Here is a 24,755-nt window from a genome sequence, read left to right on the forward strand (position 1 = left end):
GTCTTCGTTGGATTCAGCTTCAACCAACTCAGCCTGAGCCAAGATGCTACGGCTTGAAGAGCCAGGTCTACATTTTCCGGGGTACAGTCGGACTGGCCACCCATCAATAGATAGAGCTGGATGTCGCCTGCATATTGATGACATCCCAACCCATACCTCATGACAATCTGGGCAACGGGGCACATATAGATGTTAAATAACATTGAGGACAGAACCGCACCCTGTGGCACACCGCATATAAGTGGGTGCCTTTGGGATGATTCTTCCCGTATCACCACCCTTTGTCCCCGACCTTGTAGAAAGGAGGCCAACCACTGTAAGGCGGACCCCTGAATCCCCACATCGGCAAGGTGACTAGTCAGTAACTGGTGGTCAACCATATCACATGTGGCTGACAGATCTAATAATAACAGCACCGCAGAGCCACCCTGATCCAGATGTCGCATGAGGTCATCTATGAAGGCGACCAGAACTGTCTCCGTCCTGTGACCTGGTTGAAAGCCGAACTGGAATGGATCCAGTGTGGAAATATCATCCAGGAATCCCTGTAGCTGAGTTGCCACCGCCCGCTCTGTAACCTTACCCCAAAAGGGAAGGTTTGATACCGGCCGATAGTTCGCCAATACGGCTGGATCTGCAGATGGTTTTTTCAAGACGAGATGGACCACAGCCTCTTTAAGAGGTGTGGCAAAGATCCCTTCTACCAGGGATCTGTTGATAATACCCTGTAGTGGCTCACGTAGCAACGCCTGGCTAGCTTTTATAAGCCAGGACGGGCACGGGTCCAACCCACAGGTCATAGGGCGTACAGCAAAAAGGATCCTGTTGACCTCCTCCAGGCTGAGTGGACTGAAGGAATCTAGAAATGGACCAGAAGACGTGCTCAGTGCCCCATGTTAGATTCATAGAGTTGGAAAGGACCTCTAGTGTCATCTAGTCCAACCCCCTGCACAATGCAGGAAACTCACAAACACTTCCCCCTAAATTCACAGGATCTTCATTGCTGTCAGATGGCCATCTAGCCTCTGTTTAAAAACCTCCAAGGAAGGAGAGCCCACCACCTCCCGATGAAGCCTGTTCCACTGAGGAATCGCTCTAACCGTCAGGAAGTTCTTCCTAATGTTGAGCCAGAAACTCTTTTGATTTAATTTCAACCCATTGGTTCTGGTTCTACTTTTTGGGGTCACAGAAAACAGTTCCACACCATCCTCTATATGATAGCCCTTCAAGTACTTGAAGATGGTGATCACATCACCTCTCAGCTGCCTCCTCTCCAGGCTAAACATCCCCAGCTCCTTCAACCTTTCCTCATAGGACTTGGTCTCCAGACCCCTCACCATCTTCGTTGCCCTCCTCTGGACCTAGTCCAGCTTGTCTAGATCCTTCTTAAAATGTGGTGCCCAAAACTGAACACAATACTCCAGGTGAGGTCTTACCAGAGTAGAGTAAAGCGATACCATCACATCACGTGATCTGGACACTATACTTACAGCCCAAAATTGCATTTGCCTTTTTAGCCACCGCATCACACTCTTGACTCATGTTCAGCATATGATCCACTAAGACCCCTAGATTCTTTTCGCACATATTACTGCTAAGACAAGTCTCCCCCTTCCTATAACCATGCACTGGATTTTTCCTACCTAAATGCAGAACTTTACATTTATCCCTGTTTGAATTCATTTTATTGGTTTTAGCCCAGTTTTCCAGCCTGTCAAGGTCATCCTGTATCCTGTTTCTGTCTTCTTCTGTGTTTGCAACCCCTCCCAATTTAGTATCATCTGCAAATTTAATAAGCATTTCCTCTATTCCTTCATCCAAATCACTGATAAAGATGTTGAACAATACAGGCTGCAGGACAGATCCTTGAGGCACTCCACTTGTCACTCCTCTCCAAGAGGATGAGGAACCATTCACAAGCACTCTTTGAGTGCGATCTGTCAACCAGTTGCAGATACACCTAACAGTAACAGGATCCAAATCACATTTTACCAACTTGTCAACAAGGATAGTATGTGGAACCTTATCAAAAGCCTTACTGAAATCAAGATAAACGATGTCTACAGCATTCCCCTGATCCAGCAAGGTAGTCACTTTCTCAAAAAAAGAGATCAGGTTAGTCTGAAATGACTTGTTCTTGAGAAAACCATGCTGGCTCTTAGTAATCACATCCATTCTTTCTAAATGTCCCAGGACCGACTGTTTGATGATTTGTTCTAAAACTTTTCCAGGTATAGACGTCAAGCTGACGGGTCGGTAGTTACCCGGATCATCTATTTTCCCCTTCTTGAAGGTGGGGACAACATTTGCCCGCCTCTTCCGGCACCTCTCCTGTTCTCCCAAGAATTCTCAAAAATAATAGCCAGAGGCTCAGAAATTACATTTGCAAGCTCTTTTAAAACCCTTGGATGCAATTCATCTGGCCCCGAGGACTTAGTTTCATTTAAAGAAACTAGAGTACTTTCACTGTATCAATTATGGCAGGAAGGTCACATTGGAGCAACGAGACCTTATCTACGAAAAAACTCGCAAAAGCCTCACAGCCGATTTCCAATTCTCTAATGTTTGATTTACCTTGCAGTAAAGTTGTTAATGACCGAATTATACTAAACAATTGTCCTGAGCGCAAGGTTGCAGACGCAATCCGGGACACAAAGGAAGTCTTCTTTGTGGCCTGGACTGCCATCTTATAGGTCCGCATAAATGATCTATAAGATGTTCTTGTAGCTTCGTCACAAGTGTGTCGCCATTGTCTCTCTAGTTGTTTCAATTGCCATTTCATCGATTGCAGCTCCGGGATATACCAGGAATAGGATTCATTGCAATGATTAGGTTCACTGTAATGATTAGGTACTAGCTGCTTTTACTGTATCATCTAATACTCTGTAATTCACTGTCTATATTATTTATATAGATCTTGCCTTAGTTTGTTGTTTGCATTATTCTTTATTTCTTATGCTTTTACATGCCACGGGCCTCTATGGATTTCTTTTGTCAACTTAGCAGAATTTGGAAAAGGAAACCTAGCTTATAGTAACTGAGGAAAAATACATTAGGCTGGAGGATTCACAGTGCATTGTTTAGTTGTACTGCAAGCTCACAAATAACCATATAAGTAAAACAAACTGTTCCAAGTTCTGTTGCTTATCATTTCCACTTGCTCCAGATGGAGGAGAACAGAGAGCTAGCAAGCAAGAGAACAGCAAGACTAATCAAGTTCCAGTCTATAAACACACTAAGATCAACAAAAGGGAAAACAGCTACAACCATATAAATCTGTCCACTAGTTAAGGTCAACTTCTTGAGGCCTATGTTTAGGGTTGCCAGGTCCAACTCAGGAAATATCTAGGGACTCTGGGGGTGTAGCAAAGTTGTGATTAGCATGACTGAACTTTGAGGGAAGTTCTGGCCATCACATTTAAAGGGACTGCACTCCGTTTAAATGCCTTCTCTTCATTGAAAGTAATAGAGGATGGGGGCACCTTCTTTGGGGGCTCATAGAATCCCCCTGGTCCAATCTTTTTGAAACTTGTGTGTGTTTTGAGGAGAGGCAGCAGATGCTATGCTGAAAATTTGGTGTCTCTACCTCAAAAAAACAGCCTCTCCACAGAGCCTCAGATATCCACAGATCAACTCTCCATTATACCCTATGGGGATCCACTGATCAACTCTCCATAATATCCTAATGAAGTGCCCAGAGGACACTGAACTCCCCCACACACTTTCTGATAAACCTGAAGCAGAGCGGAAGGCCTCCAAACCAGGGGATCCCCTGCTTTCAGCAGGCAATTGGCAACTCCACCTACACTGTATACCCTCATGGTCTGAAGTGGGGTTGAGTGGCAGCTAGATACAGGGCTTTCTCAGTAGTGGTGACTCCAATATAGAACGTCCTCTTTCAGAGCTTTACCTGCTGCCTAGTCTATCCAAATCCTTTACATATCAGTTGAAAATGAAATTATTTGCCTGGCTTAGTGATATCTCTGTGCTCTTGTTTATTATTGTTTTAAAATATTTTTCCATACTGATTGTATTGTCTAACTAATGCTGTTAATTTCATTGTAAGTCACCAAAAGCTAGACCAGGGGTGGCCAAACTTGCTTAACATAAAAGCAGCATAGAATAAACATCAGATGTTTGAGAGCCGCAAGGCATGAATGTCAGATATTTGAGAGCCACAAGGAAGGAAGACGGACAGGCAAATAGATGTAGGGAGTGGGGAAGGAGGGAGAGGTGGAAAGAATGCAACTTTAACTTTCTCCTTGTGTTCTCCAAGCTGGCTGACAGGGCAGTGGGGGCTTCAAGAGACGCACAATATGTGTGAAAGAACCACATGTGAGCTAGACCTAAAAAGTGGGAAAGTAGAAAATCAATAACTTAAACATATATATTTGTTTCACTGACAGTGCTAATCTCTCATGAAGGAGAGCATCGAGCATAGCTGAAGAACACAATGAGTTCTTTTTATTATTAAATTTCTCTTTGGTCTTAGAGTTCAACATAAAATATAGGCATTTCCCCATTTGTCAGAATCATCTTTGACCAAACTCATCCCTCCTTTCAAACACAGGACCATATATGCCTCTGACACTCCCTGGACTTTGTTGTATTTTTCTCCTCCTAAATGTGGCTAAATTCTGAAATAGAATAGCTGCAGGTTTCTTCCATGATCAGGTATCACTATGGGGTGTAAATACAAAGCAGCATAGAAGAGCCACATTGACAAATTCATGGAGATAAAGATATGGCCTTGACATAAAGGATTGTCTGAATTAGTCACATGATAAAATAGCAAAAGCTCTTAAAAACAAGAGAGTAATCTCTCTCTCTCTCTCTCTCTCTCTCACTCACACACACACACATACACAGACTTACTAGTCTTTGAGCTTTTGGGGAAGGAAAAATGTACAATTAGAGAGTCAAAAAGAGCTTTCACATAGCAAAAAGCAGTCAAACAAAAGCAATCTGTTGGAATTTATTTAAAATGTATTATTGATAGGAAGAGATGTTGAATTTTTTAATACTGATACTTTAAAATTTCATTAGATTATTATGCACTGTTTGCTGTCTTGTTTGCCTATTTAAGGCAGAAAGGCAAAACAGAAAAGTTTTAACAAATAAACTTTAATTGAAGCATACCTACACTAGAACTGACCCAGGTGGGATTTTCTTTTAATAAGCATGACATCTAACAATCTGGCTGTGCCTCAAAGCAGACTTGATTCAAAGGATGACTACAATTTGAGGGAATGATTTTACAGTGGCAAAAGCTGTTGTCTGGAATATGTTCAGGGTGTTCGTTTAAGAAAGTAATTCTAATCTCTTTCTCTGGTTTAGGATACCTACCATGAGCTATTCTGGAGTAACAATGAAATACTGGGAGCATGCCTAGAACATATTGGCTCAACAGGAATATTTCTCTCAAGGTGTGCACTCCGAGTGGGTGTGGAACTTCAAGAACTGAAGAACATTACTCACTATTGTCCCTTGTGTCTTTTTCTTTGGAGGCAGCCATCCTACAGGGCTAGAAGCCAAGATGGACTCCATTCACAGTGCAAACAAGCCAGCTGCTAGTCTGCAACACAGCAACAGATGCAGGGACCAGTGTGCATTTAAGCTACTCTGCACTGGGGTTGCAAAGTCTCTTGTTCTAGCCTGGCTCCTGTCTCATTGCAAGGCATAACGGACAGTTATGTGACCAGCACAGCTGCCTCTCTCATGGGCATGAAGAAATAGAGACAGTCAACCAGTGCAGCTTGCAAAGGCATGGGAGGCTTTTTGGAACAAGAGAGTTGGCAATGCCATTTTTAAAATACATATATGATTTTTTAAAATACATATATGCATTTTTTTCAGAGCTGTTTCTCTAAATGGTGGTTCCCACACCCTGCTCCTGACCAATTTCAGCAGTCTTTAAATGGGACTCACACTGGAAGGGAATTGAGAGTTTTGTCTACTATCTGTAGTAGCAAGGGAAGAGAGGAAGGCTTTGTGGCCACAATTCTTCCCTGTGACAACACCTGGAAAAAGGAATTATGGCATAAGAAGGAATTTTAACCCACTTCTACAGAGCAATCTGCAAGGCTTTTTTTGAGCAGGAACACACAGGAATTCAGTTCTGGCTGGCTTGGCATCAGGAGAGTGGTCTAATATGCAGATGAGTTCCTGCTGGGCTTTTTCTACAAAAAAAGCCCTGGCAATCTGTACAATTCAATTGCCAGGCCCCCTCCCCCACCTCCAAGACAAAGAACTCAAAATTGCTGCAACCTTATCAGAACAAAATTTATGGAATAATACTGCCACTGACTTCATGTCTATTCTCAGTGCCCAAGATACATTTCCTTTAGACCTAGAAAACACATTGTCCCTAGAATGTTCAGCAAAATGTCATTTTTATCAGTGATGACGACTCAGTTGCACTTCTCAAAAGGATAATTCCACAATACATTTACGCTATCTTGAAAAAAGGATCTCTATATTGTTCATCACATGCTGGCTGTGTGGTGCAGTGAAAACAGGTCCCTTATTTTTCTAATTTTAATAAAAGTCTACAGTAATGCCTTGCACAAAAATTCTGAAATTTCTTTATAGTAGAATTTATTGATTTACATCCCACTTTTGCCCACGACAGGGACTCACTCATCTTACATCATTCTCATTCTCTCCATTGCACGCCTCAGATTCAGCAGGAGCTCACAGGAGCACAGCTCCCGAACCTTTCTGACAGTTCCCCCTCTTCCTCCCCACCTGCCTTGTCCATTGACTAGTAGGTGCAGCTGCATAACAATCCCTGGATTAGAAGAGCGGGAAGCCAGCCAGCCACCAGGGGCTTTCCCATGTCTCCAGGAGCCCTCATTAGCCCCAGGAGAAGCCCACACCACCCTTTCTCCACTTCTTATGTGACTTTGGGCAGCAGGTGGCTTGCTGGCCTTTTGACCCACACATGAATCTCTAGCCAGCCCAAGCAGGCCTAGCTTCTCTGGGGCTCTCCTTTCTTGCATTGGGTTGCTTTTGGCTGGGGGGGAGCATATGCTAACAAGCTCCGCCATCTATTTTTCTACAAAACGACCCCTGCTCCATTTTATCATTACAACACCTCAGTGGGGATGGACGGTGGCTCAGTGGTAGAGCATCTGCTTGGGAAGCAGAAGGTCCCAGGTTCAATCCCCGGCATCTCCAAAAAAGGGTCCAGGCAAATAGGTGTGAAAAACCTCAGCTTGAGACCCTGGAGAGCCGCTGCCAGTCTGAGAAGACAATACTGACTTTGATGGACCAAGGGTCTGATTCAGTATAAGGCAGCTTCATATGTTCATATGTTCAATCAGCAAAGTGTGGTAGGTTGGGTTATGTTTGCATGACAAGCCTCAGATCACCCTGCAAATTTCCTTGGTAGTGAGGGGATGATCTAGAGTCTCCCAGATCAGTGATACAACCCACTACACAATGTTGGCTCTCATGGAAAATAAAACCTGAAACATTTCTAAACAACTAGATAAGTGGATGCTAGATTTTTAAAAAAACTGATCTGCTTCTCAAAATGCTTTAAAGAGCTATGTATTGTACCAAACGATAAAAGCCTAGCCTTTCTCCTCGTTATCAGTTCATTCATGAGTAGAGTTGATAAAGAAGTGTAAGCAATATTGAAATTATGAGAAGTTAAACTGGCCTCTGAAGTCATGTCCCCTGAAAACTGGTTTTGAGATTATGTCAGTTAATCAATACTTCCGTTGTATAACCTTCTCTTTTTATCATGTTTCCCAGTAAAATAATGGGGCATGTGCAAAGACCCCTCAGGAAATTTGTTCCTCTATTTCAGCAGCAGTTTCTCCACAGTTTGCTGACATCTTTGAGTGTAACAAAAGGTATCACATCACAACAGGGCCATAGCCAGGATTTGGAAGGTCTGGGGGCATTTACAATTTTCAGGGGGGGCACTGATGCCCCCCAGTGCCCCGTACAACCTTCCCTCTAGTGACAGGCAGGGCCGGCCCTAGCCCTTCTGGCTGGGCAGCACAGCTCTGCCCAGCCCCAGTCACCGGATCTGCTGCCTACTCATGAGTAGCCCTCCGAGTAGGCAGCAGGCATGGGGCTACTCGTGGGAACAGGCGGGGGGAGAGGCAGGCAGTAGAGGAGAGGAGAAGCAGAGGCGATCGGGGCAGGGAGGGAAGGGAAAGGGCAGGAGAAGTGGCTGCGATCGGGGCTGGGAGCTGCAGCAAAAGCAACCCCCAGCTCCCCCCTGGAGTTAAAGGGCCCGCGAAACAGCTGATCTGCTGGCCCTTTAACTCCAGGGGAGGCTGAGACTGCTTCTGCCCCCGGCCAGTGAAATTGCTGGTGGGGCCAGCGGCAGCCTCCCCGAGCTATGGCAGAGGCCCAGGAACTGGTTGGGGCATCCAGTCAGGGGGCCTCACCCAGAAGTCGGGGGGCTGTGCCCCCACAGGCCCCCTCGTAGCTACAGGCCTGCATCTCAAGGGTGTTTTTCCTTTTCTTCTGCTCAGAATTGGGTTTATGTAGACCAATTAAAGTGTAAAAATGAGTATCCAGTTCCTTCTGGCATTGGGATATTATCACAATTTCCGCTTTCACAGGCATTTTCAATGCTTATATATCAACATAGTTATGCTTACAAAAACCCCTTAAAGTCTTTATATTCTGGCAGATGAGGTTCATTGTGACTAAGTGCAAAGTAATGCACATTGGGGCCAAGAATCCCAGCTACAAATACAAGTTGATGGGGTGTGAACTGGCAGAGACTGACCAAGAGAGAGATCTTGGGGTCGTGGTAGATAACTCATTGAAAATGTCAAGACAGTGTGCGATAGTAATAAAAAAAGCCAACACCATGCTGGGAATTATTAGGAAGGGAATTGAAAACAAACCAGCCAGTATCATAATGCCCCTGTATAAATTGATGGTGCGGTCTCATTTGGAGTACTGTGTGCAATTCTGGTCACCGCACCTCAAAAAGGATATTATAGCATTGGAAAAAGTGCAGAAAAGGGCAACTAGAATGATTAAAGGGTTGGAACACTTTCCCTATGAAGAAAGGTTAAAACTCTTGGGGCTCTTTAGCTTGGAGAAACGTCGACTGCGGGGTGACATGATAGAGGTTTACAAGATTATGCATGGGATGGAGAAAATAGAGAAAGAAGTCCTTGTCTCCCTTTCTCACAATACAAGAACTTGTGGGCATTCAATGAAATTGCTGAGCAGTCAGGTTAGAACGGATAGAAGGAAGTACTTCTTCACCCAAAGGGTGATTAACTTGTGGAATTCACTGTCACAGAAGGTGGCGGCGGCTACAAGCATAGCCAGCTTCAAGAGGGTTTTGGATAAAAATATGGAGCAGAGGTCCATCAGTGGCTATTAGCCACTCTGTGTGTGTGTTTGTGTATTGGCCACTGTGTGATACAGAGTGTTGGACTGGATGGGCCATTGGCCTGATCCAGCATGGCTTCTCTTATGTTGTTTTCATTTATTGATATGACATTCAACTGAGTTCCATACAATGAAGAAAAGAGAGACAAAATACATGAAAGAAGAAAGCATATGAAAACTGAATGATTTATAATCTCGTACTCCAAAGGATTAAAAATTGGCATATCCTTCTTAAACACAAAACTTCAAAGAGTTTTCTACATTCTCTTAATAAATTTGCTGTTTAAACATAGAATTGATTTAAGAGTAGAAATTATTGCATATTCCATAAACATTTTCATCAAATACACTCATTAAGTTTCTTTTCTCTCTGGAACACTTTAATTACATGGATATTTGAATTCAATTATTATCAGTTCACTGAGTTTAGAAATACCATACATATTAAAGCTACAGAATCACCTCTTAAAGAATAACATAGGACCCCCTCACTCCTGAAGAAAACAGATCTTCCTTTTTTATTATTTAAACAGTTTTATTAAACAAATAATAACAATTACAAACATGAAATAAGAAATAGGGCAGATAACAAAGGGAGAAAGATAAAAAATGATAGAATAACAGATCTTCCTTGTGCATCTGTGTAAAGCAATAATGTAAGATTCTATGGAATTGCACCTGTGACAACCTGTGTCATCTATAAAAGATAGGAAAAGGCTTTTAACAGGCAGAGCTGACCTTCACTAAACCAGACTACAGGAATTTAATCTACCATGCTGAAATACAGGACAATCAACTACACACTGCACATCAATCTTGACACTATGATCCTAAAAAGTACACATACAATTGGGGCATTTTTTCCCTTCCTGTCTCAGCAGAAACTAGAATCAAATCTTTATCTGGAATTGTCTCACCAATATCCATTTGATGTCAGTCAACCAACCAGGAAACCTAGAAAGTAAACTCTGAAGATTTCAAAGTGAGACTAATAGCAAAGCACCAGCTCTACAAAACAAAAACTATAATGCTGCTTGAGGGACATAGTAATGTTTTATGAGGGAATGGTCATCAGATGTGAAATGCATGGGATCTTAAAATTGTAGTTGTAGAATTACAAAATCAACTCAGATAACAAGTCAAAGTGTTTTCAAAACCAAAAAAGGGATTTTTTTCTTTACATACCTGCACTGTTTGATAACATGAAGGATCAAATCCTTTCACTGTGACCTCTCTGAAAACTTTTGGCTCCAGTTCTTCTTTGGTGAGATCACAATGATAAATAATACCTAAAACAGAGTTCATACTTGTCAGTTTACTATACAATCCCTGAATTAGAAGTTATGAAAGCCAGCAATAGCCAGAAACAAGGATACATCAGAAACCTTTGGTCCACTTTGGAACCCCAGAAAATGTAATACTTTGACCATTTAAAAAAATGGTTTCATTAATGAACATTGCTAGTGGTTCTGTTTAGCTAATACAGATCTCGATCTAATTATTGAATATTCAGGCCTAGCTATAATTTATGCCTTTTAAGAAGCAATTCCGTTTCTTTCTTCCCTGTTACATTAAACAGTGGCTGAAATCTTTGCTACCACTAAAAAGGCAAAGTGACTTCCTAAACATGGCAATATTGTATTTTATTTAAAAGCATGTTAGAAACAACACAGAAAGTTACCTTTAATTAATAACATCTACAAACTTTGTTGCCTTCTCTTAACTCAGACCTATGAAAGCAGGTAAGATATTGCCCTACAATGATAGCCCAGGCAAGCCCAATCTCATCAGATTTCAGAAGCTAAGTAGGGCCAACCCTGGCAAGTACTTGGATGGGAGACCTCCAAGGAATACCAGGCAAGGATGCAGAGGTAGGCAATGGCAAGCCACCTCACTGAATATCCAGGCCCCACTAGGGGTTGCCAGAAACAACTATGATTTGCATGCCCACACAAAATACTCACAGAATATTTTTTTAAAAAGAAATAAGGTAAGATGCTTAATTACATTTGTTTTATTATATGCCACACAGTTAGCAGATCACAACTTCCAGATGACTTGATATACTATGAAATGCACACAGGTTCCACTGAGTGGCAATTCTGGTTCCAAGCTGTAGCAAAAATCCCATCAACCAATCTAGATATTCACAACATTTTCTATTTCAAATAACTGTTTTTGACTTCCAAACAATTGGTCTAGTGTCTTGGTCTAATGTCCATTGACTCAGTAGCTTTCTTGCATTCATTCTCAAGACTCTGCAGTTTCTGCTTTTAACTTATTCTTCCCCTTAACTAGACACCCCCACCCCCAATCTTCAAGTCACCCTTTTCATCCTTAGCTTGTGGCAAGTAGGCCTCAATTAGAATTTTCCATTGTAAAGCTAGATAGATTTTCTTGGCTCTGTGATCCAGACTACACTTTTTGCAAAGCATATTTATGGCAGAGACTTGGATATCTGTGCATGAGCAAAGGTCAAGAGCAGGGGTGTCAAACATGTGGCCCAAGGACTAAATCTGGTCCTCGGAGGGTTCCTATCTAACCCCATGCAACTGGCTCTTCTCTACTTCCTTCTCCCTCTCTCTTTCTTCCTTCTGCATCTGAACTTGCTTTGCAAGGCTTACTCAATCGCACAGGAGCTGCAGAGCAAAACCTCCCCCTCTCCATTGGTTGAAGCCCCTCCCCCTCCTGGTCCCTGGGCAGGGAGGGAAAGAGCCAGAGTCCATTGCCCAGTTCCCTGGTTCCTATGGGAGAAATACAAAGAAAGCACCTTTAAGATCAACAAGTACTAATGTTTTAAGCATGTTTATTTGAAGGGTTTTTTTTTAAAAAAAATCTTTAGTTGTGTTTGTTTGTGTCCTTTAAAAAGTTTACATCTCTGCTACCTAATCTTAAATAGGTACACACATGGCCCGGTCAAGTTTCATTTATGTCAGATTCAGCTCTCATAACAAATGAGTTTGACACCCCTGGTCTAGAGGCTAAGGTGGGTGATAACCTGAGAAAGGGCTTCTTCATCGTGGCACCAAAACTTTGGAACTCCCTCCCCACAAAGATTCATCTGTCTCCCTCTGTTGATATCTTCTGCCAGTAGGTGAAGACTTTGTTTCCTCTAGCATATCACCAATAGTGGTTATTGCCCCTCTTTTTAATGTTGTTTGTTTATGGGTTTAATTGCACTCTGTTTTTAACTGTATTTTAACTGTTTAAATGTTTTTATGTGCACCACCATCTGGACCCCAATTGAGTAGAAAGGCAGCATTAAAATATTTTAAACAAACAAATTAATAAATCACTCATAGGCCAAGGGAGGCAGCTGAGAGCAAAGGAATTATTCCCACTCCCTGTCTATGCATGCAATTTTCTTCCTGGATGTGTCATCAGAAAAGGGTTAAAAGTGGCCAGGAAAGCAAGGAAGGATATGTGTTTATAGCAGAACACTACTTTTTTTTTTTTTGCTTTTTCTGCAATGCTGATTGTTTAACAGTTTATAGTGAGCATAACACAAGCACATGATAATACTTTTTAGCCCCATTGATTGCTATGCAGTAAATGTGCCAACTCTTCCATCAAAATCAACGTATCAAAGATTTCAGTTTTTCAATGCACAGCAGCCAAGGTCAGAGCGCCTGCTCCGGCTGCAATGCCACTGAGGATGTTCTCCGCAGCTGAGAACGAAACGTCTGGAAGGAAAACTTTCTCCAGTAGAACACGGCACTTGAGCCCAAAAGATTCTACAAACCCTAAAATCAATGTAACCTAAAAGTGTTCATTTTTTGCTGTTTTATACTCATAGTTTATTTCAATTGGCTATAGTCCTATTTAATATTGAAGGCAGGGTAGTTAATTGTATAAAATTGGCTTTGGGGGCCCTTGGAGAAAAGAAATGTTGCCTTTTTATTGGTTGAAATCTAAAAACACTGGGACATGGTGAAACATTTTTGCAAATACCCATGTTTCTAATTAGATGCCCTTTTCCAGAAAAGGGAACAGAAAGTACTCCCCTGACTAGACTGTCAGCTTCTGCACAAGCAACAGTTTCAGTCATTATAAGGACACAGACCAGGTAATGCAATTGCTGATTCCCACCCCCCTCATAAGTTCAGCACATTCTGGAAATCTTGGAAGAAAAAACAAAGCTCATTATCTTAAGGGAACCACAGGGCACAAAATCAAGGCTTTTAACTACAGTATTTTTCCAAATATTTCTATCACAGTTACTTTTCCACATTTCTAATTCTCATCTGCAGAGCAATTTGTGTGTGCCTGTTACACAGAACCTCACCTACTTTAATATAATCAGCTTTTACTTTGATGATATTTCTCACTTGGTCATTGTTTTCTTGTTGGGTATGAGAGAGGGGAGGAAAGCGCAAGAGATACTTAGGAAACAGAGGATTCCACTTCATCAAGGGTTTCTTAGCCATGACTATTTAACAGGAAAGGCTACTTTATCTAGCCAGCTCAATAGCAGCATTTCTCCAACTGTGGTCTAGAGACAAGGGTACTCCGGGAGGTGGTGAGCTCTTTTTTAAGAAGAAAGGATCATCTTGCTAGCACGAAATGAAACCTTCCAGTTTTTCAGGAATAGGAGGGCAGACCTTCTGCCTTGGGGAAAGGAACAAAACGGGTTTCCCCATTTTTTGAAGAGCAGGAGCTCATACAACTGCTACCACCCACAGTTACCTAGGCTGAGGTGTCAGTTGAAAGTATTCCAAATCACAGCTCATTTATGGCAATCCCATAGGGCAATTTCGCGCCCGGCACAACTGTTCAATATAATTCAGACTCATACAACGCTGCCACAAGGCAGACCAAATTCTAATGAATTGGAAATTGGTTGTGAGGCTTTTGCGGATAAGATCGTGTCGCTCCGCCACGACCTCCCTGCCATATTAGAGACAGTTTGCGAACCCGAGGCACCGTGCCTGTCTTCAGATCATGTTCTGGATGGTTTCAGTGCTCTCAGCCTGGAGGAAGTTGACAGGATCCTCTTATCTGCACGCCCAACAACTTGTAACCTGGACCCATGCCCCTCCTGGCTTATTAAAACCTGCCAGAGGGAGCTTAGATATCCCGTGTGGGATATCATAAATGGATCCCTGACGGAAGGGGACTTTCCAACACCGCTTAAAGAGGCGATGGTCCGTCCCCTCTTGAAAAAAACGTTAGACCCGGCCGAACTGGCACACTACCAGCCGGTCTTGAATTTGCCCTTTTTGGGCAAACTTATCGAGAGGGCAGTGGCGATGCAGCTACAGAGTTTCCTGGAGGACGCTTTCGTCCTTGATCCCCATCAGTCCGGCTTTCGCCTGGGCCACGGGACGGAGGTGGTACTGGTTGCCCTGGTAGATGACCTTCAACAGCATCTGGATCAAGGCAGCTCAGCGGTGCTAATGTTGTTGGACCTATCAGCAGCGTTCGATATAGTCGACCATCGGTTACTGACCTGCCGCCTCGCAGTGCTCAGTAACCGATGGTCAGCTCAGCGGTGCTAATGTTGTTGGACCTATCAGCAGCGTTCGATACAGTCGACCATCGGTTACTGACCTGCGGCCTTGCCGATGTGGGGATTCAGGGGTTGGCCTTACAATGGCTTTCCTCTTTCCTTGAGGGTCGGGGACAAAGGGTGGCGATTGGGGGTGAACTGTCCCGGAGACACACGCTTGACTGCGGAGTGCCTCAAGGGGCAGTGCTTTCCCTGATGTTATTTAACATCTATATGCGCCCCCTTACCCAGATTGCCCAAAGGTATGGGTTGGGTTGTCATCAGTACGCTGATGACACTCAGCTCTATCTGCTTATGGACGGCCGGCCTGCCTGCGCCCCAGAAAGTTTGGACCGGGCGTCACAGGACCGTGGCTAGGTGGCTTAGGCTGAGTGGGCTGAAGCTAAATCCGGCAAAGACAGAGGTCCTTTGCTTGGGCCGTCGTGGCCCGGGAGGGGAAATCCCCCTGCCAGTTTTTGACGGTGCGCCACTGACAGCGGCGCACAAGGTCAAGAGTTTGGGGGTACTATTGGAGCCTTCCCTAACGATGGAGGCTCAAATAGCAGCCACTGCTAAGTCCCCATTTTTTCATCTTAGGCGGGCAAGGCAGTTGGCTCCTTTCCTGGAGCATGACGATCTAGCAACGGTGATTCATGCAATGGTCACCTTGAGGTTGGACTACTGTAATGCCCTCTACATGGGGTTGCCCCTGTGCCGAACCCGGAAGTTGCAGTTAGTGCAGAATGCCGCTGCCCGGCTGTTATTAGGGCTCCCAAGATGGGAGCACATTCGGCCGGGGCTCCAGGGTCTGCACTGGCTGCCAATAATATACCGAGTCTGGTTCAAGGTGCTGGTTATTACCTTTAAAGCCCTATATGGCCTAGGTCCTGCCTACGTTAGGGACTGTCTCTCCCCACATGTTCCCCAGAGAGTACTGAGATCGGGCTCCCAAAATCTGCTGGTTATCCCCGGGCCAAAGGAGGCCCGTCTGAAATCCACCAGGGACAGGGCCTTTTCTGTAACTGCTCCTTACTGGTGGAACCAGCTGCCGGAAGAGGTGAGGCAAGTTCCGCAGGGCCTGTAAAACAGCCCTCTTCTGGCTGGCCTATAAGTAACTGGCATTGGAAACTCTAAATACTGGAAGAACAGATTTTATGTGATTCATCTTGTTTAGAGTTCTCTGAGAACTTTTGGGGCTGCTCAGATGCACAGTATAATCAGTCGTCGCTGCTGTTTCATACTGGATTAAAAGTGGCTGATCAGACAGCAACATCTGCCTCCCGGTATTCTCATAGTAGCCCCCCCTCCCCCCAATCTTTCTTGGAACCAGAGTATTTTGTTATCTCTTCCTTTGTGGTGTTTTCTGAGTTCTCCGGTTTCACCTCGTAGTTTCCCTGTCTGGATAGTTCTCAACCAACTTCCGGATGTCTGAAGGCTGTCTCGGAGCAAAAGGAGCCTCAGACATCCGGTTTTTGGTCACCATTTTTTTAACTACTTAGCGATATGTGCTTAACTGCATAACCACATAATGTTTTAACCTATGTGCATGCGCATGTGCGCATAATGCACATAAAAGTGGAGAAAAAACTGCATGGTGCCGTCGTGTTGATGGCAGAAGATGGTTTCACCGCGGAGTGATTGGAACTGCAGTGTGGCAGTCTGATCGATAATATCAGGAACAAAGATATTCAGAACAGAACCGGGTCAGTTTACCATGAACTCAACACGCTGTGTGAACAGGGCTTATGAAAGATTTTCTAGGCCCCTTCCCAACCCCATTTAGTAAGCCTCTGGTTAGAAATTATTCAGACATTTCTGGTACCAAGACTAAGGTTGCCAACATCCAGATAGGACCTGGAGAACTCCTAGAATTACAATTGATCTCTAGATGACAGAGATCTGCCCTCTTGGAGAAAACAGCTGCTTTGGAGGATAGACTTTATAGCATTATATCTGGCTGAGGCCCATCCCTCCCTACCCCAGTATATCAAGGAATTTCCCAACCTGGAAATGGCAACCCTAATCAAGACCCTTCAACCAAGGGGTGAAGTGATTAGAAGTTTGTTTTTTTAATGGCAGAGGGGGGATTATTTGAGGTTTTATTTTGTATATTTTACATTGTAATTGGTAAACTGCCTTAAGCCAAGAGGAAAGGCAAGATATAAATACTTTAATTAAAAAAAAAAACTAACAAAACTTGAGGTCAGGGCCTTTTGAGTTGTGGCCCTATACAATTAGCTACCCTCTGGGACCTGACTTGGAAGGCCATATATGAATAATAAAAACATTTTACATAATGCTTGCCTTGGAAGTGCAGCTAATGTGATTTTCTCTGCATTGTTTTGATGATACAAGTTGGTGGGAGCCTCTATGTGACATGCAAAGCTTGCAGTTTACTTTGAAAAAAAGGGATATCAGGCACATGGTGCCAGCAAGGCAGGGAAAGGGGACTGGTGGGTCCACACAGGGTTGCCAAACTCCAGGTAGGGACTGGAGATCTGGAATGACAACTGATCTCAAACTGCACAGATCAGTTCCCTGGGGAAAATGGCTGCTTTGGAGGATGGACCCCAATTATACCCCACTGAGGCCCCTTCCTTCCTTTCTTATACACTGCCACCCTCAGGATTTATCCCCATACCTCCAGAAATTTCCCAAACCAGACTTGTAAACCATAAGGTTGCTAAAATTTGAGAACTGCTATTTTATAACACCTGGAGTATTGTGTTCAGTTTTGGGCACCACATTTTAAGAAGGATATAGACAAGCTGGAACGGGTCCAGAAGAGGGCAACGAAGATGGTGAGGGTCTGGAAACCAAGTCCTATGAAGAAAGGTTGAAGGAACTGGGCATGTTTAGTCTGGAGGGGAGGTGACTGACAGGTGATATGATCACCATCTTCAAGTACCTGAAGGGCTGTCATATAGAGGATGGTGTGGAATTGTTTTCTGTGGCCCCATAAGTTAGGACCAGAACCAGTGGGTTGAAATTAAATCAAAAGAGTTTCCGGCTCAACATTAGAAAGAACTTCCTGACCGTTAAAGCGGTTTCTCAGTGGAACAGGCTTCCTCAGGAGGTGGTGGGCTCTCCTTCCTTGGAGGTTTTTAAACAGAGGCTAGATGGCCATCTGACAGCAATGAGGATCCTGTGAATTTAGGGGGCAGTATTTGTGAATTTCCTGCATTGTGTAGGGGTTGGACTAGATGATCCTGGAGATTCCTTTCATCTCTATATACCATAACACCCTGAATCCAGAGACTGTGACTTCTACACATCTCATTAGGGTAAGGTCTGGCTTGTCAACTATCAGGAGGGATCCTAAACAAGTTTACTTGGGAATAATTCCATAGTGTGCAACTGAGCTGATCCCCAGGAATGGTTTCAGTCAGACAGTACTAAAAATTAGATGCAATACTTTAAAACATTTATACCTAATTCTCTTACCATTCAAAGCAGCTTGTAAATACAATTAAATGACATAAAAACAAATAAAACAGTATAAGCCACAGTTCTAGAGGTGTTGTTACAGTACAGGCTGCAACACTTCTGCAAGAGGTGAAATGCACTGCTGCAACAATTGCCAAGTAAACCCTTATTTTTCAGTCGCTGCCACCAATGTTCCCTCTAAACCGCAGAATCTTGTGAGCAAAAATTTTACTTTGTGAGCTACTGATATTAAAGCTGTGAGCTACTGGCATTAAAGTTGTGAGCTACTTCATAAATTATTATGCTCTGGGGTCATCCTTCCTGAGCTAAGACAAAAATGTGTGAGCTGGCTAAAAATCTGTGAGCTGGCTCACACTAACTGAGCTTAGGGGGAACACTGACCACAGCCATATTCATTTGGAGCAGCTTCCTGAAAGGGAAGCACCACTCAGGACTTTCAGCTATCAGCAGGAAACAAGGTTTTTTGTTCCACTACTATAAAAGGTTAAAAAAAGAAAATGGTTTAATCTTTAAGCTTGCTTGATCTTTGAATTATATTACAAACCTGCTGATTCTACAGTAGGGTTGTAATGTGCCTGTTGGGGCACGAGATCATCTGCCTGAAGCAGGCCTTGCCTTCCCCATTCCATCAACCAGTGGAAGAAAGAAGAAGAATTGCCATCGATGATGGCATGACATCACTTTTGAGAAAACTCAGAAGAGATCTCATTTCTCTATAGAGCTTTCAGCAATTTCTAGAAAGGGCTGATACCACTTCCAAGTTTCCCCTGAAAGCGACATTACACTGTCACCAATACCCCTCCTTCCATGTCTCCCCACCCCAATCTCCCATTGATTGCCATGCCAGACAACCCTACTCTACTTCCATAATAACTAATCTGTAAATTACAGTGTAAAGGGACAAAAAAACCCAACTACTCTTGCTGAAGTAGTAGTCATCACTGCTGATGGCTGGGTATTGAGCACAGATTTTTTTTTAAATCATTAAAAGCAAAAATCAAGCTCTTTTGATGATTCTTCTTGTAAAAGTACGCCTTCCTGCTTATTGAAGAACTATCATTATAATCACCACCATCGTATTTCAAAATTAGACTTAATGCCTATGAAGAAAAAGCTCCTTTATTGATTTATATAGCACTTTTTGTGCAGGAAGGTAATAGTTGTAAAAACCCATTTATTTTCAGAATACTGTGAGATACCATCTTAATGTCCCCATTTCACAGGTAAGGAACACACTTAATTGAGCCATAATGGTAGTTTTATTCAATGAACAGAATATAGGGGCTAATGTGTATGTTTCATAGGATAATATAGAAGGCTGTACTAGTTCAAGCTGCAGGTGTATGTTCACGCGTCAATCTTCCCCCTACACAAAAAAGGGCCTGCACGCATAAAATATTTATTTAGCAAGTTTTTCTACCTTTCCTCCAAAGAGCTTAAGCTAGTATACATCCTTCTCCACTTCTGTTTATTCTCACAACAACACCTTGAAGCAGGTTTGCAGAAAGTAAGTGTGACTAGCCCAATGTCACCCAGCAGGCTTCAAAGACAAGTGGGGATTGAAACCTGAGTTCCCCAGATCTTAGTCCAGCACCCTAATCACTACACGACATTGTATGTCAGAACCATGGAAAAGGTTAGCTAAACCTTCGCCCTGAAAGGCATGTTTTATATACCCAAGGAATTATTTTAATAAGGGGACATATAAAAATCAAATTGAAATACTTAAACCTGCAGCAGTATAAGAAAAGCTTTATTGTTGGATACTGTTGTATATATTAATTGGCCTTAACATGATATCTGCCAAAGTGTACTGTCTCTCTGTAATATACATCTTCTCTAGGTCGAAACAGCTTATCAGCAAATCAGAATAGGTTGGGCACATCTTGCCCATTTTGCTATCATTTTGTTCACCTAGTGTTGTAAACCAATTACAGATTTTTTAAAAAAATGTTTATATGACCACGCCTTTAGGCTTTTAAGAAAACTATTAAAATTAAAGATGTAAATTCTATACAAGTAACAGTTGATGGAATATTTATAGGCAGTAGTCAATTTCTGAAAAACTACAGAAATAGCATCACTGAAGATTGTTTTACAAATTGCACATATAATCCTGTAACGGGTTTAAATATGTTTTAAAGAAATCACATTTTAATCCATGATCAAATCATTCATCAATGAAGGCTGACAGTGGCTATATTCAAACATAATAAACGACAGCCCACTCATTATGGCAACAAGCCTTAGAAGTCTTCTGGTGCAAACAACCCCACTCCAGTTCCAGCCCTCAGCTATTAAAGACTTCATGGTTCACAACAAGCCAACCTTTGTTGTGACATCTGCATTAAATGAAACAATACTGGCTGAGATCAGGCATCACTTGAAAATATGGTCTATCTCATAGACAATTTCTCATATACTGATTTACGTCAACAAATTCTACTTTCTTTTTCTCCTTTCTGTAGCTTGACTGGGTGACAGTGAATAACAACGCAGGATTAAACCACACATCAAGCCAAACCACACTTAATAAAAGAACATCAGATATTGATTTGACAGACACTAACCAGTGCCGGATTAAACCCCGTGGAGGCCCCTAGGCAGTCGAAATCTTGGGGGCCTTCTCACAAATTATCTTAGTCTGAGCGCCCGCCCCACTGCCCATGATCCCACTGCAGCCTGCAGGCACCTTCTAAAAAGCCCCTTTGACAAAGCTGCTGGGGAGAGGCAGAGAGAGGCAAACTTGGCAACAATGCCAGCAGCAGCCACACCAGACAAGTCGGGCAAAGAACAGCTCAGTTACTGGCTGCACGTGCAGGCTGGGAGGGCTGCAAGCAGGGAGGAACTGGGGGGAGGGCGGGGGGGAAGCTGGCTCGGGGCCCCTAAAGACCTAATTGTTAATCCGGCTCTGACACTAACTAACTGTACTTAGCAGAATGGCCTGCTTTCAACAGTTAAACCATGGTTTTCTATAATGTCTGAACTGAATCTGTGGGTTTCTTGTCTACAAACCAGGATTCCATGCCACCGTTTAATCCTTCCCCACAAATAGGTAAGAAAATCCCCCAATCCAGCAACATGTTTATGTACTACGCATGGGATTTTGTTTTACTGTGTATATACATATTGTGAATCTATAGTTATTTGTTGCTTCCAAGTATGTGACCAGGCTATAAAACTTCCAGGAAGAATTAACACATGCTGTACATATTATGGTCCATATTCCTTAAACCTGTGTAGGTATGTGTGAAAGGAAGACACTTGAAGGGATAAAGCAAGCCATCTTACCTGGTGATAAGAAGGATGTAAACTGATAAAATATTTCACTGTCTTTCTTTTGGCCACTGTATCCCACTATGCTGCCTACGTCCAATGGAAGTGTCTTGAGATGGGCACCAGTTGCTAGGTCATGAAGCTGGAGGACATTCTTTACATCATGGAGATAACACAGGACAAGGAAGTTGGATCTAACACAAGCTACCCATTCTGCCAAAAGGAAAGGAGAGAACAAGGTTGGTTTTTTTCAGAATACACAGGAAAAAATTGCTACAGAGTCATTTTTTAAAAAATGCGTGATTATGAAGAAAAATAGGACAAAGTTTGATCTCAGTGGCACTTTTAAGACCAACAAAGTTTAATTCTGGGTGTAAGCTTTTACGAAGAAGTGTACATGAACATGAAACCTTATACCCAGAATTAAACTTTGTTGGTCTAAAAGATTGTTCTGTTGCTTCAGATCAACACAGCTACTACTCACCTGAATTTATCTGGAAAGAATAATATAACTGACCTTCACTCCCTAAGTCTAAGTGAAAATACACGTTTGCTGGATTCTATCAGCTGTTTCATAAAAGCCATTATTGTCACATTCCAGTGTACATTTCTGTACGGAGCAAGTCTAAACAATATACAGAAGTACATAAAACAGAAAACTATACACTTTTTATCCAGACAAAGACAGATATTTTATTTGTAGTCTTCATGGTTACTAATGAAACCTTTAGAAGCCTATCTGGTTCAGCCAAAGACAGCAAATTGAGAAACTATTTCAAAATATAAGAGGAAATGATAGAAAATAAAAACTAAAACATATTCTCACAACATATAAACTGACAAGCCATGTTCCCTCTAAGCTGTGGAGTCTTGTGAGCAGAAATTCTACTTTGTGAGCTACTAGCATTAAAGTTGTGACCTATATCTTAAATTAGTTTACTCTGGGGCCATTTTTTGTGAGCTAAGACAAAAATGTGTGAGCCAAAAGCTAAAAAACTGTGAGTTAGCTCACACTAACTCAGCTTAGAGGGAACATTACTGACAAGTAAATAGTCTTCATTCTTCCGTTAATTTGGAATGAAAATTCTATAGCCAGCCAATACTGAAATCTTCTTTCACCTATGAGTATAATGCAGATGTTCAAAATGACGTGGCCCCAAAAAGGTAATGGGAAACCATTGAAGAATTGTTATGGTGGATTCAGGAGGTTGCAAAAGACCAACACACCAAATGCACAGGTTAAGTCTTATGAAGAAACAAATATGCCACGCCAAAACAAAAATGTTCCTATGATGCTTGTATTGTCCAGACCTTGGTATAATCACTATTAATATCAGTGCTTAAACACCACCACAACATGGGGAAAACTAAATTATTAATTTTAAGGTCATTGGGTAAGCCTTTTAGATCTCATAACAACAATTAAGCAGATTTACTCCAATATTAATATAACAGCAGCAAGTCCCTCAGTTTGCCTTTGAAAAATAAAAGGACAGATTTACACCCCTTTGGCATTTTTACTTGTTTGAACGTTTTTCAGAGCCACGGCTATATTAAGAAAGGTAATATAAGACCCCACATAATCGGGAATCCATCTCTGTCAATATTCAGCATAGTATTGATTTAAGCAAGTGGGGAAGAGTGATGCTACTGATTAATATGATAAAGCTGCTCATTAGACTGCTCCCTACATTTAGCCCCCTGCTGTCAAAGTCTAATGTGGAGTTACTTTATCAGGTTACTTTTCAGATAGTTAAAAAGAAATAGAGTGGCAATCAAAATACGGTCTCCAAAAGATATGTTCTCTAGCCCTGCTAATTTCAGATGTCCTGGAGTTCCTATCCTATACACTTTCCTTTTAAAATCATTGCCTTTATATGTATTTTTCTCTCCTGTTCACATAATACACTTCTAAATTTATCTCAACTCTGTGTGAAGCATTTCTTTATAACCAACTCTTGTTTGGCGCTTTGAGAGAAAAAAATAATGATTAATAAATGATAACAGAAAACTGACACCTCTTTCCATTAGTACAATGCCAACTACTACTGTTATCACTAAGAGCAATTACTACTAAAAAAATATGTCAAAAAGCAGTGTTGAGCAGTCACTGAAAAAGCTGATTGCTACTATTATTTATTTATTTAGTAGGCTTATATCCTGCCCTTTCCCACAACAGGCTCAGGGTGAATCATGACATAAATTGAACAATAAAAAACCTACAATTCAAATTTAAAACAATACAATAAAACCAAACAATACCATTAACTAGAACAAATCAAACAGCATTTTTCTTTCTATTAACTGAAGACTGATCCTATGGATGCTTACAGACTTCTGCCTAAAACAGGAAATGATACAAAGCTAAATACAGGGCTTTTTTTGAGCAGGAACGCAGCTTCAGCCGGCTTGGCATCAGGGGGTGTGGCCTAGAATGCAAATGAGTTCCTGCTGGCATTTTCCAGGGAAAAAGCCCTGTGTGAAACAATGGTGACAACAGGGGGTGTGGCCTAATATGCAAATGAGTTCCTGCTGGGTTTTTTTCTACACAAAAAAGCCTTGGCTAAACATATCAATGGATGTCAAGAAATTAAATTAATCCTTTACAAAAGTGGGACAATACTTGCCTTGCAGACATCTGAAACACAAAAACATGCAAAGGAGAAATACTTAAAAGAAAACAGTCAGCAAAGGCCAATTCAGCAAAGAAGTCCTCTCTACATTCAAGCACTTCCTACGGTTCCAAGGGGCATAGCTATGCCACCAATATCTCTTGCAACCCATATAATTACTGGTTGAACAGTTATATATATATACACACACACACACACACACATAGATAGATAGACAGACAGACACACACACACACTGTGGCTAATAGCCACTGATGGACCTCTCTCCATATTTTTATCTAACCCCCTCTTGAAGCTGGCTATGCTTGTAGCCGCCACAATCTCTTGTGGCAGTGAATTCCACATGTAATCACCCTTTGGGTGAAGAAGTACTTCCTTTTATGCGTTTTAATCCGACTGCTCAGCAATTTCATCGAATGCTCACGAATTCCTGTATTGTGAAAAAGGGAGAAAAGTACTTCTTTCTCTATTTTCTCCATCCCATGCATAATCTTGTAAACCTCTATCATGTCACCCCGCAGTCGACGTTTCTCCAA

The 24,755-nt window shown here is 42.3% G+C and overlaps 1 protein-coding gene across 1 annotated transcript in view; it reads right to left on the reverse strand.

The window, feature by feature from the left end:
* PREP (prolyl endopeptidase) overlaps positions 1-24,755 on the reverse strand; it is a 129,710-nt gene that overhangs the window by 38,036 nt on the left and 66,919 nt on the right. Inside the window, exons 9-10 of the mRNA XM_060237585.1 lie at positions 21,602-21,799; positions 10,561-10,664 (exon numbers count right to left, since the gene is read on the reverse strand). Coding sequence (XP_060093568.1) covers positions 10,561-10,664; positions 21,602-21,799 — 302 coding nt within the window. The remainder of the gene's footprint in view (positions 1-10,560; positions 10,665-21,601; positions 21,800-24,755) is intronic.

Source organism: Heteronotia binoei, chromosome 1 (genome assembly GCF_032191835.1).
Source record: "Heteronotia binoei isolate CCM8104 ecotype False Entrance Well chromosome 1, APGP_CSIRO_Hbin_v1, whole genome shotgun sequence".
In the NCBI taxonomy this organism is placed as follows: domain Eukaryota; kingdom Metazoa; phylum Chordata; class Lepidosauria; order Squamata; family Gekkonidae; genus Heteronotia; species Heteronotia binoei.